The 16,036-nt window shown below is 36.2% G+C and overlaps 1 protein-coding gene across 1 annotated transcript in view; it reads left to right on the forward strand.

The window, feature by feature from the left end:
- Positions 1–659: 659 nt before the first annotated feature.
- The window catches only part of EDNRA (endothelin receptor type A), a gene marked incomplete at its 3' end in the record, with an annotated part of 28,461 nt that continues 13,084 nt past the window's right edge, over positions 660–16,036 (forward strand). The window contains exons 1-2 of the mRNA XM_080344162.1: positions 660–1,092; positions 13,778–13,905. Coding sequence (XP_080200288.1) covers positions 691–1,092; positions 13,778–13,905 — 530 coding nt within the window. The 5' untranslated portion in view covers positions 660–690. The remainder of the gene's footprint in view (positions 1,093–13,777; positions 13,906–16,036) is intronic.

The raw sequence follows: 16,036 nt of genomic DNA on the forward strand, positions 1-16,036 counted from the left end.
CCCGAGACTGTAAAAGTCATCCTCCTAATATTTAGGGACTTCAGATCTGGTCTAAATTTTGTTTTGAAATACATGTATTTTCAGTCTTCATTTGAAATCCAGGTTGAAGAAAAATAATATAAACCTCATTGTTGCAGTGTATCAACAATACCCATAAAATGAACAAATTCAGAACCTTTAATTACTAATGCAGTGCTGTTACCTTACTTTTTCAATGAAAAACCAATAACTTTCTATTTTAGCTAAAATATCATTCATCAGTCTCCAAGGCCTCCCTTTGCTGGTACACTTGCAAGACTGTATTTTAAAACAGAACTCCATCCATCATATTTTTTCCATTCATATACAAACTCTGTCTCAAACCAAAGGGGTTTTTCAGAATCTCATTGTTAAAAGCTATGGGTTTTTTTGTGGTTGCATTTTGTCAGTTAATGTAGGTAATCTAGATTTTACAGTAGCACAGTGATTATAAACAGGTGTTTATATATGTGTGTTGTAGAAACTGCACATTCAAATACCCTACCCTAGGTGAGAAACAGGGTGTGTTAGTCTACCTGTTGTATTGATTCTGTGTTTCTTTTTTTTTTTTTGCTTACCATTTTTCTCTGCAGGTGAGGAAGTGAGGAGCATCTCACCAAAATACTGAAAAAAAACCCTGTCGCACTGAATTTGCTGTTTTGGGACTTCAGAATGGAAGTTTTGTGTTTAAGAGTTTCCTTGCTGCTCCTGGTTCCAGGATTTGGCCTCAGTGACAGCTCTGACACATATGCTACCAATCGGAGTGACTTGGGAACCTACCTTTCCACTTTCTCAGGGATTGAATCCAGCATACTCCTGACCACCAGACAGACCCCATTGTCCAACCAAACTGTCAAATGCTCCCAGCAGACTAAGATTGCTGAAACTTTTAAATACATTAACACAGTGGTATCTTGTGCTATTTTCATCGTTGGAATGGTTGGAAATGCAACTCTGCTGAGGATCATTTACCAGAACAAGTGCATGAGGAATGGCCCGAATGCACTAATAGCCAGTCTGGCACTAGGAGACCTTATCTATATTGTCATTGATATTCCTATCATGGTGTACAAGGTAGGATGCAACAACAATATATTTACTTGCAGTTTCCTTACAAGTACACTGTCTGTTCTCTGTAGTTACTTGTTTGTCTAAGTAGTGCTCTTTTATCAATGAGTAGTCCACTTAAGAAAAAATACAACTCCTTTTTGTTCTACAACAAAAACCTTGCTTTCAGGTCTCAAGTCCGTGTAGAAAATGTGTACCTCCTTTTAAAGATGATGTAGCCCTTAGATCTTAACCAAAGAGCAGCCTTGGGCATTTCACAGGAACTCTTCATTCATTACAGCTACTACAGCTGTTTGTGAGGGAGGACTTTTTATGAACTCTTCTCCTCCTTGATGCATGTACAGCATTGGATTAGTTGCTATTTTTGGAATATCCTATCCTTTATTTTTTACAGAAAATACTCTCTGTGAGCTGCTGGCTTCATATTACAACTTTGCAGAGAGAGACCGTGTCAGTTAAGTTGAGTGTTAAGGTTTTAATTTAATATTCATTAATTGCAGATTCCCAAAATTATTCCAGTGTTAGTAATAACAATTAGATCACAGAACACTTTTGAAATATTAAATTTCATCTGGATTTGTCAAAGTGTAACAGGATCATCAGCAATTTTTTCATCCGGTATAAAGCTATCCTGCCCCATTTTTTTTTATTTTCCATTTTAATTAAACAAAGTAATAAAGTAGTGCTTTTTCTGATGCAATATATGATTACTAATGTAAGTTGCACGATTCCCAGACAGGCTTAAAGGAACAGAACGGAGTCCTTTTTAAATATATTTCACTGATATTAAAGTATTTTAGAAAATCGTCAAAGAATTTTTTAAGCTTCTATCTCTATCTTTGTGGATTGTGCACAGGTGTATAGCTGATAGGATATTATAATATCTCTTTTCTCAGTAAAAACTTAAGATGTTTCTGCTAGTAAATAAAACACTAAGTAATATAATGAAAAAACCTGATTCCTCACAATTTTGGCCCTTATAAGCAACCTAATTTTTATTTACATCTATTTTAAACAAAACACTTTAATGCATAACTTTATTGTAACTAATGTCCTGTGATTTCAAACTGGGTTTTAAAATCTTGGAAACAGTGAATTGAAAGGACATATTTTATATCTATTCGACTATGGACATCATAATTATTGACCTCTATTATGAAGCAGGTATTGATAGGACAAGATCGTGAGAATTTAAATTCATTAGTGGACTAAAAACATCCATTTGTTACATTTGTACAGAGATGTATTATCTACGGTAAAATGCAGTAGCTGGTTCTAATCTTACAGTAGTATGAATTACAGATAAGTCTTTTAACTTTATCTGGTTTTAACGTAACATAATTTGAAACTAGCATAAAGACTGTTAATAATAATGCATGTGACTCAATGGAAATTCTAGTTTAAATTTTTGAATATTCCACCTGGAAAATTAAATAATCAATTTGTTGATAAGATAGCAGATATCTGCAAATTATTTACAAGTTCATGAGAAAGATTAGCCTCTGGCTAATTGAAGATGCACCTGTTTTCCATAGCTGTGTGGATGCCTAATAGGATGTGGGACTGGGTTTCTGAATGTATTCATGGACTCGTAACCTGGACTGCATCTCCCATGATGCATTACAGCTTCCTCCGTGGAAAATTATCTTGGTATCATTGTGGGTATTTCTTAAGGCAGTGTTCTTACTTCTCGTGGTATTTCTGATAAGAAATTTTGAGGAAAAATGGAATGTGGATTTTTTTCAGAGCTGAGTTTGGTAAAGAACAGGTACTCTTATTACACATTTTTTCTAACCTTTCAAGAGCTCTGCTGCTGATCTTTGCAAAGAGGAAGGGAAGTCTGTAATTAATTTTGCCTTTCAGAATTTCCTTTTGATGGTCTTCCTAAAAATCTTCAGAAGTTTAGTTTAAATAAATAAATGATATTTTTTACATTCTCTTTATTACTTTGCAATACATTATTTCCATTAATTTTCTGACAATTCTTTGGTGTTCCATAGGTTCACTGGCCTTGCTATATCTTATATCATGAGCTGAACTGTGGTCCAACACATCTCTATACAAATGAAATTACCTTAGTCTACATGAAAATGTCTTTCTGGACTGCAGAGAAGTATTTGACAAATTAAGGCTGTGACTGAAACTGCAGCCCCTTGACATCAATGTATGTCAATTGCCACATGTAAGAAAGCAGAGTTAAAATCACATTTACAAGCATAATTCTAGTTTTAGTAGTTTTTTGAGTGCTTGAACCTCCAAAATAAATTACTTAAAAATTACCATATACAACTACCTTATTGTATAAGGTTAGCTGCATGTATTCTGATACAGGGAAGCATTTGTAGCATTTATAATGGAGCTTCAGTACTTCTGCTAAGGAATTCTATTATTATTTATAGGACATTTTTCATACAAACCGTTCAGTAATATGTCTACTTCCATTATGAGATGATTTTGAAATTGGTTAAATGGCATTCCTCTTTGTATCACTAGGGATCCTAAAATCTGTGGTATAATTTAACTCCTCTTGTTGAGTGAAAATATGAAGGGTTACCACAATTTTAAATTGGAAGTGATAGTCTTTTAAAGGAAAAAAATAAAGTGGTTTTATTTTTTTTTAAGTTTAAAGTATTTTATACACTTAGTTCTGAACTTTGTTTTAAAGATTCTTTTAGCTTCAGAGTCAGCCTCATGTTGAACCATGTGTTAGAATCCTATATAAATAAATGGTGTCAAACACTTAATACCTTATAGGTCAGATATTCATTTTTAGGAGGACAAAACATTCCTGAAATCAGAATTAGAGTGAACAAGCATTCATCTGCATACTAAAATAACTAATAGTACAGTATTAAGATGGCCACATCCTATAAAACAAAATGTATAATACTATGTCAATATAATATCAAGAATAGGTATAATCACTTTCCTGAAACATAAGGTAGCCTTAACTATTTTGAAACAACTTCAAATGAGACGTAGGTAATGTTACTGATACTCAGATCCATTTTATAAATCCTTTGAAAGAAGCAGTTATAATATTACAGTAATTGAAAATGTAAAGTCCCAGGAGACTTGAGTCCATTGTTCTGTTATGCATTTACACAATAACAAAGATGGGATACTGAGAAAAAAAAAAAAAAGTCAGCTAAAGACATGGTTACAGGTTTTTGACATTTTAATCCTTTCTTCACTGTATGGTAGGCTCAAAAATTCCCCCTTACTTTCCCAAATTACTGTAATTATGTAGCAGATTCCCCTTAGCAATTTGTTAAATGGATTGAGATGTGAGTAATATTCATTAGCTTCCTTTGAAGATATTCTGGATGTATTAAAGCCCTATTACACTTAATTTCCTGTAGTATATCCACTTGTACTATCAGATCAATATTAAAAATTGTATCATTTGTAACAAACTGAGTTTTAAAGGAAGGGTGCCAGTTATAAATACATTCTTAATAGACTGAACTAAGACAATTTCGTTTTCAATCACAGGATTACAGCACCTGGATGCAAATAGTTTCCTCTTTACCCAAAACATACCCATCTCAGACATTTGTGATGCCAAAGCTTAAAGCCTCCAAATCAGTAAGAGTGATTTCTTCTCAGTGAGAAGAAGATTGGGAAATACAACTTTTATGCTTTATGTTGCTGCTGAAGAAGAGACAGGTTTCGTACCTCCTTTTTTAGTACCAGATGGCATAGCACCATAACTGAAAGCTGCTGCATCATCTCTATTACCAATCACTGTCATGTCTATTTGTAGCAAATAAGCAAAGTTTGGACCCAGTGCACAAAAACTTCTTTAGAGTACTGCTTTGCATAAAGAAACTGGCCGGTTTTCTAAGGCTATACATAGGCAGGAAGAGCAGAATATCCACAGCACCACTATTTCATTGGCTACAGTAAACCTCTGGAAAGCCCTTATGGCTGCTGCTGTCAATGGCTAAAGTTCTGCAAGAGGAGCAGCAAGAACGGCACAGAAAAAGCTGTTCGTAGTTCTTTCCTGTGCTCATGGATCTAGATACACTCTAGGCCCAGGCTCCCACCTTTGGAACTGCAAATTTCAGTTTTAACTATGTTACTGAGAATTACTGAGCTGTCTCTGCTTCCATTTTCATGCAGTTTAGAGAAAAATGTTTAAATGAGTTCTGTTTATTGAAAACTGACCTAGATAGGATTGACACAAATTACATTACCTTACATCTTAATATTCTTAACTCCTTAAACCATTAGATTATAACAAAGTAGATGAAGCAAATTAGCCAGCTTTTAACCTGTTTCTTTACATGTGAATGTCAAATGTTTTCCTAATTATTTTACTGGTCTAAAGTGAAAGACATCTATCTAGAAAACAGGCAAGAGTGTCCACTGCTTAGACAGTTCAAGAAGATGTTTTCTTTAATAAACTAAGCTTTTTTGTTAGTAAATTTGTATTCATGCTTCCTTAGTTGCAATAGCATTCAAATCCGAGTAGTCCACCCAGAACATTATGAGTCTAAACGTAAAAGGTAGCTGGCAGTAAGCAAACATCTTCAGCTGTTTTCTCTTCAGTAAAGGAAAACTTAGCTGGGTCATTTCTAGTCATGGACATTTTTCAACATCAGAGCAAATTCAGTAAGTGTCAGAGCAATCGCTACTCAATCACAAAGTGTTTGGCATATCTGATTACCTTTATAGACAAAATTAATATTATACATAAACAGGGATGATATTTAAACACATTGGGATTGATCCCGTAGGCTAATTGAGTAAGCAACATTAACAGTAGTTATAGTTTTGTGCCAAAGGACTTCTAAGGCCAAGCCCGTTCAGTGCACTTATAAAGTTAAGTCTACTTAGAAAAGAAATTCCACTTTAAAAGCAAGATTTGTCATATGTGCAGCGTATATTTCTCAATGAAGTACCAACATCAGTAGGAAATACCAAGGCCACCAGCTTAACAACTGCATTCTGTCTTTCACTGAATTCTTATCAGAGACTCCAGGAAGCAACAGGTTCGTAGCCCAGTGTGATGCAGAAATACATATAACTTTCTCAGAACATGACCTATTATTTGTGTCTATGTCTCTAGGTAGCGATCATACATAGAATAAATCTCAAGGTAGCACAGGAATTGATTGATGTGCCCTGAAATAAGAAGTTACCCAAAATGAGAAGGGAAGTCCATCAGGAATCTGTTCTCTCCAGTTAGAGACTACAGCTTCCTAGCAGAAAGTGTTTAACGTGTATACCAAGGTAGGAGTTAAGGAAGAGATTTGATATGCTAGGTCTTAGTTCAAGATCCACTGTGCCTTTTACTAGTAGCTGTCTATTGTGGGGGTAGGATATATTTTCCCTTCAATGCACAGACAGATCCTCCTCCATCCTTAATTTCCCACCTCATGCCTGACTTGCTGTTCTGTGGATTTGTGCTAAAATACTCTACAGTACGTAGAGACTCTGGGTTCAACAGAATATGTTCGCTCTCTTTATTTTACAATCAGCTGAATGCTGCAAATAACAAGGAGTTGTTTTTATTGTGCATATGTGGGGTTTACCAGTTCTGCAGTAATTTCTTAGCAATCCTGTCACTCTCTTTAGCAACGCAGAAAAGACAACAAAGATGGAAGAATAACAAAAGCCATATTTTGCGCAGGGATTGAAAAAATTCTTTTCAACAAATCACCATGCACATAAGCACACCTTACAGCTCATTTCCCTGAAGAAGAGCAGTACAGTTTGAGAAACAGTCTACTTAAAAGGATGGGAAGTTAGCCAACACCACAGAACAACAAAAAAGAAACTAATCCTACTTTGTAAACAGCAAAAATACCACAGGGGAGATGTTGTTAGGAATGCTTTACCACTAAGTAGATTTTTGTAATAAATATAAACATTTTAACAAGAACGTAAAACTTAGCATTTATTTTTTTCCTAATTAGTTGAGACAGAATGTTGTGCTTCAAAAACAGGGCATTTTTTCTTACCTTTCAGGATCTCTTGAAGTATAATGTATTTTCTCTTGTGTAAAAACTATACATTTCCTTCCATAGTTGCCTAAGCAGGAGAAAAAGACTCTAGGCATTAATGAAATTACATGAGACCCTCTGCTACTGTCACCTTTACTCAGGTGGTCAAAGATGAGCAAAACAGCAGAAAAAACTGTGATAGGGCAATTCAGGGCAAAAAATGTCTCTGGTGCTTCTCTTGCATCCCCACATAACTTTCCTTCCTTCCAACACAGCCTTTTATCCACCCAAAGTGGAAAGAAGATGGTTCTTGGTTGTAGCAAAATTAAGAATGTATTTCCTGCAAAAAATAGTTGAAGAGATGCAGTGTGCCTTCTGTACCTTGGCAGTATCATGATTCTAAGTATAAAGAAAAAAACAAGTAATGCCAGAGTTAGCAGAAGCCCAAACCATCAGGTCACCATGATATACTCAATATTGGCCTTGTGCCCTGCATTATAAAGATTATCCTTTTTCTTCATCTTCCTCTACTGACTGTCCTTCCCAAAACTGAGGCTTTTTACTCTAGCAGTGGGAAGGGAAGTAATACCTTGATACAGGCTGTGTTCTCCTTCATGCTTACAGCTCTCCCTCTTTCTAGCAAAGTGGTGGAGCACAGCTGAGTTACATACATGGGATAAGCAAAAGTCTGTGGGTCCCAAGCAAGGAATGAATGAGGATTGTCCTGCAATGCAATTCTCTCTTGGACACATGGGCTGTAGGAAGAGAAGAAAGGCTTGAGAACATGCAGTGAATTCTTGTCCTATGAAGTTTCATGGGGACTGAAGGGTCCTGGTTGAACCACTGAATGAAAATACCAACAATCACAATACCACAAGCAGGAGACTCACCCACCCTTCTTCCTAACTAACCAGTCTTACAGAACAGAGACAGGAGGAACACTTCAGTCAGAAGCGTCATCTTTTGTCACTTAATGCAGTCAGCTCAGTGGTATAGATCTTGTATGCTTCTGTGTTCGGTCAGATTTCACCTGGATTACAGCCATAATACCAGGTACCATATTTGGCCCATGCCTTGAAGCAGACAAGGGCATACATGATTTCAGAATACAATTTAAAACAGAGCTTCACCAAGACAGCTCAATGTCTTCTAGAGGAAACAAGCCTTAAAAAACAAACATCCCCTCCTCCAAATCTGCTGAGCTGACAAAACCAGAGGAATTTCTCTTGTCTTTCATTCTGTGCTATGTAGCAAGGAAAGGAAATCACCCTGGAACACACTGGGTTTGTAACTCCTACTCCACAGTTAGGAGATGCTGGCCACTTATACAACCAGTCTTTATCTATAAAACCAGAAATCTGCTGGTTTGGTCCCTGTCTCCATTACTGCATAAGTGTAACAGAAGTCAGGGAATAAAGTAAGTATTTCTATTTGTCCTGTTGAAGACAGAGCAGAACTATGACTGCCAGGGTTGTGACAGAGCTGTTTGATCGCTATCACTGAACACTTAAACACCATGAAACTCAAGAGAGTATCCTGCATGGAGGTGTCATGAGGGGCAAGCACTACCTGGATGAAACACAGTTCAGTTTCTGGGAAACAGATCTTGTGTGTCAGCACAACAGTGGTTCCAACTGGGACTCCAGAGCAGTAGGATGAGATTAGAGCAGGAAAGGGCAGGTATGAAACCTTTGCTTTCATTCTCAGTGCCATGTGGCAGAGTGAGGAAATAACTTCAAATTGTGCTAGGGGAGGTTTAGATTGGATATTAGGAAAAAAATTATTCCCAGAAAAGGTTGTCAGACATTGGACAAGGCTGCCCAGGTAACTGGTGGAGTCACCATCCCTGGAGGTGTTTAAAAGGCACATAGATGAGGCTTTTAGGGACATGGTTTAGCGCTACAGTTAGGTTATGGTTGGACTCGGTGATCCTGAGGGTCTCTTCTAACCAAAATGATTCTATGAGACAGTACCTCCTGACATGTCGTTGTTGAACAGAAGCAGTTTTATAGAGCAGCTCAGAGATGCTTCATATCCAGCACCTAATCCCATCCATCTATTTTGGGCTGAGCTCCAGGGCCATCATCGGCCTGTAAACACACAGTATCAGCCCAGCATTAGATAAACACTGTGGATAGACATAAGCATGTACTGGTGAATACTCATGTGGATGGATTATTATATTATCTCTTTTAGACTATATATAAATTGCTTGGGATGCACAGTGGGACTTCATCTGTGTATGGTACATCAGCTAGCATACTAATGGGGGTTAGAAAATAGCAACAGCAGTAGAATAAAATCAACTGAATGACATTTAAAAATCATTGCAAAGGAATGTTCTCAGCGCCGCTGTCTTGTTTGTTCCAAGCTGCAGTGTCAGGGCAGAGAAGCCATATAAAGCAGCGGAGAAGGGGGGATGCTCAAAGCTGTGACTGGTCACTTTGCTGAGGTTTCTTTAAGACCAACAGTAGAACCTTGAAATCTCAGTTTCTGATTTCACTTTAAAAATATGTTGTTGACTACACTCTTTTCTCGCTCAGGAATTGCACCATAGTTGAACTTGTATGAAATACTCAAGTTGCAAACTGCACAAAGGGAAAAGTGCATTTCCTTTGCCACATGCCTTATTTTGAAACCTCAGAGATTTTGTGAGTGAAGTTGCAAAAGCACAATCCATTTGACCAAGTCATGGAGAACTGTGATACAAGTTGGGATAGGACTGATTCCTCCTATCCATGTGCATTGAGAGAAAATGTAATCTGCTAAAATTTTATATTCATTTTGTTTGGATATTAAAACATGCAAAACTACTGAAAGAGCAGAGCCAGTAGTCTCAGTTCTTATCCTGTACCTAAATAAGTCAGGACTAATTCAATTACATTTCTGGGCCCATTTTTTCATACAAAATAAATGTGTTATTTCCCTCTAAAGTTTCAGTACCCTGCTAGGCCAGAACAGAGGGCAATGGCCTTGTTTTGATGTAAAATTAGTAAACCCAAAGACAGGATCAGATTTGCCAACTAAAAATATCTACAGAATTAAAAACTGGCACCTGATCCAAGGAGAAGTAATGAATGCATAGCTGATGCAGAACGATAACTGCATATACCCACAGAAATGATTGCAATGTTAATTTAAAAAATCAAATAACTTAATTCTGATACCAGTGATTTTGATTAAAATCAACTTGAAAAGAATGTCTAATGACTTGGTACTGATCTTACTTCAATTAGTGGAAAAGTGCAAGAAACAAAAGGAATAAAATACTTTTAATCTTAAAAAAGTAGAGCTTCCCTGGGGTGTGGGAAAGATGTGTACATGCTGGAACCACGATAAAGCTTCCTCGTGAGGAGTAATGAGTTGGTGAACCTTTTTCAAGTACATCACTTTTCTTTTTGAAGCTAATATTTGCCTTGTAGTAACAGAGTTTCACAGTCACTACAAAGTGCTTGTTCATTTCTCTTGCTGGGTATACACTACAGCCACAGTCAGTGCACATAAATGAATGGGTGGATAGCTTTCAGTTGCCTTTTAAAGTGTGATCTATAATGATAAATCAGTTTGGGGGCTTTGGTTGGCACAAGGGACTGACAAAAGTTTGCCACAGTCTCTTTCTCCAGGCACTGCCATTTATAATTCAGCCACAGGTGCCTGAAAACTATTCTGATTTTATGCAAAGCTAGACAAGAGTCTGGTGCTGAAATTGCGTATGACTACAACTGGTTGGATAATTACCATAGACTCAGATCACCTCTTCTTTTTCCAACTTTTTTTCTACAACCCCAACATAAACTAAAGCCTCATGCCAGAGTTCCAGGCAAAAGGAAATAATATGCCCTGCACACATCTGTTATAACATTGTGAATCTATCTAGAAAATAATTCTGCTGGAGCTTTCAATGTATTTCATTCCATGTATAAATATATATAAAATCAGAAGAACTAATCAACATCTTGCAGGTATAATATAAGTACTTTTGTTACTGAAGGTACTGACAATAGTTAAATAACCAGTCCTAGTGATCCATTCCCTAGCCTTCTGGCACAAGGGCAATTTGCTTTCATCAAATATGATTGTCCTAAACTGGAATACCATTGTCAAGGGCCTAGTATTTTCTCTGCTGTGGTCATGATGGTAAGACACTCAGGTCTCCTTGAAGAAGGCAAGAGTTCTCAATATTCGTGAAAACACACAGCAACATGTAGTAATAGAACATGGGCAAATGGAGCCATGTTTATATTATATTCTAAATTCTCAAGAAAAAGGGAGTAGACAAACTTGGATTGATCCTATAGCTTATGTTGAGAAATCTACTTTTAATATTCAGCTGAAGAGAAAAAATAATCTGGTAGAAAATATAATGCCTGACGGATAATGTGTTTCCTATTTAACAAGCAGTCATACACGTAAGTTTGCTTCATGGTGTTAACATCCACTTGGCTGAAAGCTATGAACTGCTAAAATCTGTCCTGAAATACAAGTCATCAAATGACAATATGAGTATGGTCCTACAGAAATATATGTAGCTGCTTTCAGCATTTTTGAGATACTATTTGTGGAAAAAAAAAAAAAGTACAGGTAATTTAGCACTGTGGTGAATGGGTATATAAAAGAGGGGATGTGATAAGGCCAGATCAGGACTGACTCTAAAGATAAGATGAATTCCTACAAATTTGACATTCTGTGGTAAACATCCTGTACTACAGCAAAGTGCTCTGAAAAACTCATGCTGTGAAAAAATAGAAAGGTAACTCCTACCTTAACTAACAACAGATGGTAATTTTAACTCCCCATAGTTAACATTTATATTATTAAAGGTAGTGATGATTGGTATGTTTCATTTTAACAGTAATTTAAATAGAAATAAAGTGTTTACTTTGAATACTCTAGTCCTGAGATATAACCAAAATTTGTTTTTCTAATTCTGCAGAGAGTATCCACCCACTTTTATTAGAAGAGTGTGTTCCAGAGCCTAAGCTTCTACTAAAAAAAAGTCACTAGATCTTGTGGTTGCAAAGATTACTCTCAAAACGTGAACTTACTATAAGCAAAAAGTTTATTCAAGTACAAAGATGGCCTAGCAGAACGTGTCTGCGAGAAAGGAAACTCTGAAAACAACAATCCAAATTTCTATTGATTTAACCATATTCCAAAAAGTATAATCTTTGTTCAGTTTTAACTGTAAAAATATTAAAAATATATGATTATTTGGTTGTGCTTATTATCGAAAGAACACAACTAATTTTTGCATGCAGAATGCAATGGCTCCAGTCCCTGTGCATTTGTGCAGATTAAAGTATGGTTTCTTTTTCTACCTTTTGCATTTTGAGCTCTTGTCCAGAGACAGCTAGACTATGTCACATAACACATACTGTATTTATTTGAAACGCTTGTTGTGCCACCAGTTTATCTCCATCTCATGCACTTGAAAATAAAACTGTTGTGAAGTTTACATCTGTTTTAGTTCCATAAAACAGTCTCAGGTCTGGATCTGACTATCTTCAAAAGTTCTGCAAGATTAGGAATTAGAAGCTTTCAGAAGCTTAGCTTTGGCTTATAATTGTTACTCTATAATGCATCATTTGCTGTCTTCCTCTGAAGCAAATAAAAACGTCTACAAATTTAGATGGTAACATCAAAATATTCTGTGTCTTAGCCTTTGTTTAATAAGGCTTAAAATATACCCCTGTGTATATATGGGATACAACATCCCCTGATGATGAGATACCTCTTAACTCACTGTCCTACCCCTCACAAAGGCTCTGTAGCAGAGACTTAGGGAAAAAGATTAAAAAAACGGTTGTGCAAGAGTGACTCTTCACATTCTGATGAGGTTTTGTGACTTTGTTTTCAGAAGAACTATTCATGGTGGTGGTAAGACCCCTTTCTTGAGTGGAATCAGCTAAGTTTGAGCTTAGTACTTCGTATGGCCTCAATCATTTTTCTCTTATTACATTTACTTATATTGAAACTAATCTATCATTTTACTGCCAGGCACCCAGTAAAGGGAGATCTTCTGTGACTCTGCAGTCAGTTGTAATTTGATTTGCCTGAATACTTTTGTATCCTGTATTTTGTATGTATACTTCTGTAAAGCTTTAACAGATTACTGTTTACATGCTAATTATTCAGAACTATTCACAGGAATCAATGTATTCATCTTTGTTATGTAAATGCCTCCTTGGAAATAGTAATTTAAACTCCAGCCACTCACTGACATATTTCCAAATATTGTCTTTCTGTTGCCTTGTAGTACAGCCTGCATATTTTCTCCACACACTTAAGAATCTGGCATTGAATATTGTCATGAGTTACATAGTGGTTCATTTACAATGACAAGAATCTACTTGCGTGCAGCATGAGAATTTGGAGCTGAGATAGTTCATTATGAACTGTGAGTTAGGCTTTGACTGCTTAGTTCTGGGACATGGTAATTGCAACCACTTATGACAGAGTTGAGTTAGATTTTCGTTATTCAGTACTAGTGGCTGAAGCCACTATGGACAATGCAAGTTACTATTACAACAGTACAAGGTCAACACCTAAGTTTAAACTTTAACCCTCTGTATTTCTACAGCAGTGGTTACTTCCCAGATTCACCCAGTACTAAGAATATGCTTGAGGTATGGAGAATTCAAGGTTACAATGGCTGCATCCAAGACAAGAAATTAATAATGACGATTGTTACATAAAAGTTACTGTTTAAGTATTCTGATTATTTTATATCTTTTCTTTAGCTCCTTGCTCAGAAGTGGCCTTTTGGAGATTCTGAATTTGGACAGTTTCTTTGCAAATTCCTTCCCTTTATACAGAAGGCATCAGTGGGAATCACCGTCCTTAATCTCTGTGCCCTTAGCGTGGACAGGTACAGTATGTTCTACTCTTGACACTGTTCTTGCCCCTGCAGTTTTCCTAAAACTGGTAGCACTCAGTATGCTTACATTCTGCTTTTTGATACCCTGGCTACAACAAAGTACCACATCTGTGGCTCAAAATATAATATGAAGCCATTGGACTAATTAACTTTACAGTTTTTTAAAGCTGTTTAAAAACTCTAGTAAAGCATTACATCAGTTTCCCTTATCAGACAAAAAGGTATTGGGATTTGACTTAATATCCAGACTTTTTTCTTTCACATTATCTCATGTTTGTTTTGTCTTTGAACAGGATCATAATCTTTAGTCTTAATTTTTTCAACTCACTGCCTATGGACAGTGTTTATTTTGAAAACAATAGGTAATCGAGTTTTATTGAAAAACGCATTGGAAGCTTGCTTTTATAGTCTGAAAATTAATGCCTCTGCTAAAAGTGCTCAGTAAAATACATAAACTTTTTGGTAGGACAACAGCTAAGGTGCTTTTGACTTTTATTATTTTATGGTTTTTTTCTTCAAACATATACAGCAATAGCAGATGAAGACTTCACTTATTTAAAAGCTACATATTTTTATTGGTCTTGAGTTTACTTGATCATGTTCTAGTCCAAAATATCAGAAATTCTGATACAAGAGATATTGATAAATAACATACATTATGTGTATTAGTATGGTGGTGCAAAGGTAAAAGAAACTTCAAAATTAATCTTGGTTTGGTATTACATAAAAAGTTGGTGTACCAGGTTTGCTATGAATTCGTAACTTAGTAGTATCTGTACCTGAGACAGTTCCTTATTGCAGTAGTAAATCACTAACTGAAGGCAGAAACAAACCACAAAAAATAATACTGTAACACAGTGTTCTATATTTCTGGATTTGAGCCTGAGAACTATAAAAATAATTCTATTTCTCCAACAATATTTGCCCAGCATAAAATACAATCCCATGGACTGCTCTAAGGAATCCTAGATCAAGCACATATAAAACAAACGGTTTGCTAGATAAATTCTGACCAATGCAGCTTCACTAGATTTAGTCCTACTGTTACATATATTTTCATAAATTGGAGGTAACTCAGCTGAAACTACCTCTTTATATATGCGTGTATATTTATATTTACCACCAATGATTTGCTAATCCTCACAGCAACCACACGTCATTTCCATTTGAGCATAAAATCTTGTATGGGAACAGACTCAGACTATTTAACTTCCTTCCCCAGTTTACATGCTTTGTCAAGGACATATTCTTTATCATGTGGTGCTACTCTAGTCATTGGTTGCAGAATATGTGTTAGATGTATGCAGCCAGATTCTGATATTGGCTAACATGAAGTGAATCTAGGTTAAATCACTGTGAAATCAGGATCTGACAGCACATTCAACAAGTTAGATTGGGCAGTGGAAGTGGTATAGACACATTAATATAAAATTCAACATCAGTTAGTTTGCTTTTTACGGAAAATTAGTGAATATGGAATTCTGTCACAGCTGGACTATTTCTGGTTTACAGGTGAGTTATTCTTTTCTTTAAAAGCTCCTGAAAAATATCTCATTTATAATCATTTTGAGTGGAAATGGAAATGCATTCTATGAGGTGCAAAAAAGATAAGAGTCAATTGGTGTAATGAATTCAGAGCTTCATAGCTTTTGTAATTGTTGACTCTCTGTCCCTTTTGCAGACTACAGCCTTAATTTTGAAAAAGATGTTTGTTCTTTCCAACAAGGATTGGTCTCTCTGCTGACTATATCCCATTGTGAAACTCTACTCATTACTAGTGCTTCTTGCAGTGTATTAAGGTTTAACTGTGCATGCCCAAGGGGAACAATGTCCACTCACACGTAGAGGGGTTTTAAGAAGCTGACAGAAAACATCAAACCAGCCATTCACCCTTCACAGGAAGCTCACATTTGTTTCAGATGCCTCTCAGGCATTTTTAAACTCTAGGTCATGATGGTGATGATAGTCTGACTCTTTTTCTAAACAGTGCCTGACTGTGATTAAGAGGAAGGATATTTCCCTTCCCAAGCTTTTACTCTTGCTTATGTCTCAGGCACAATGATTTTGATGGAGAAATGGTTTTAAGAAGAAGACTGAAGATATGGATCTCATTTCATATGTA

This window comes from Nesoenas mayeri, assembly GCF_963082525.1.
Source record: "Nesoenas mayeri genome assembly, chromosome: 4".
In the NCBI taxonomy this organism is placed as follows: Eukaryota; Metazoa; Chordata; class Aves; order Columbiformes; family Columbidae; genus Nesoenas; species Nesoenas mayeri.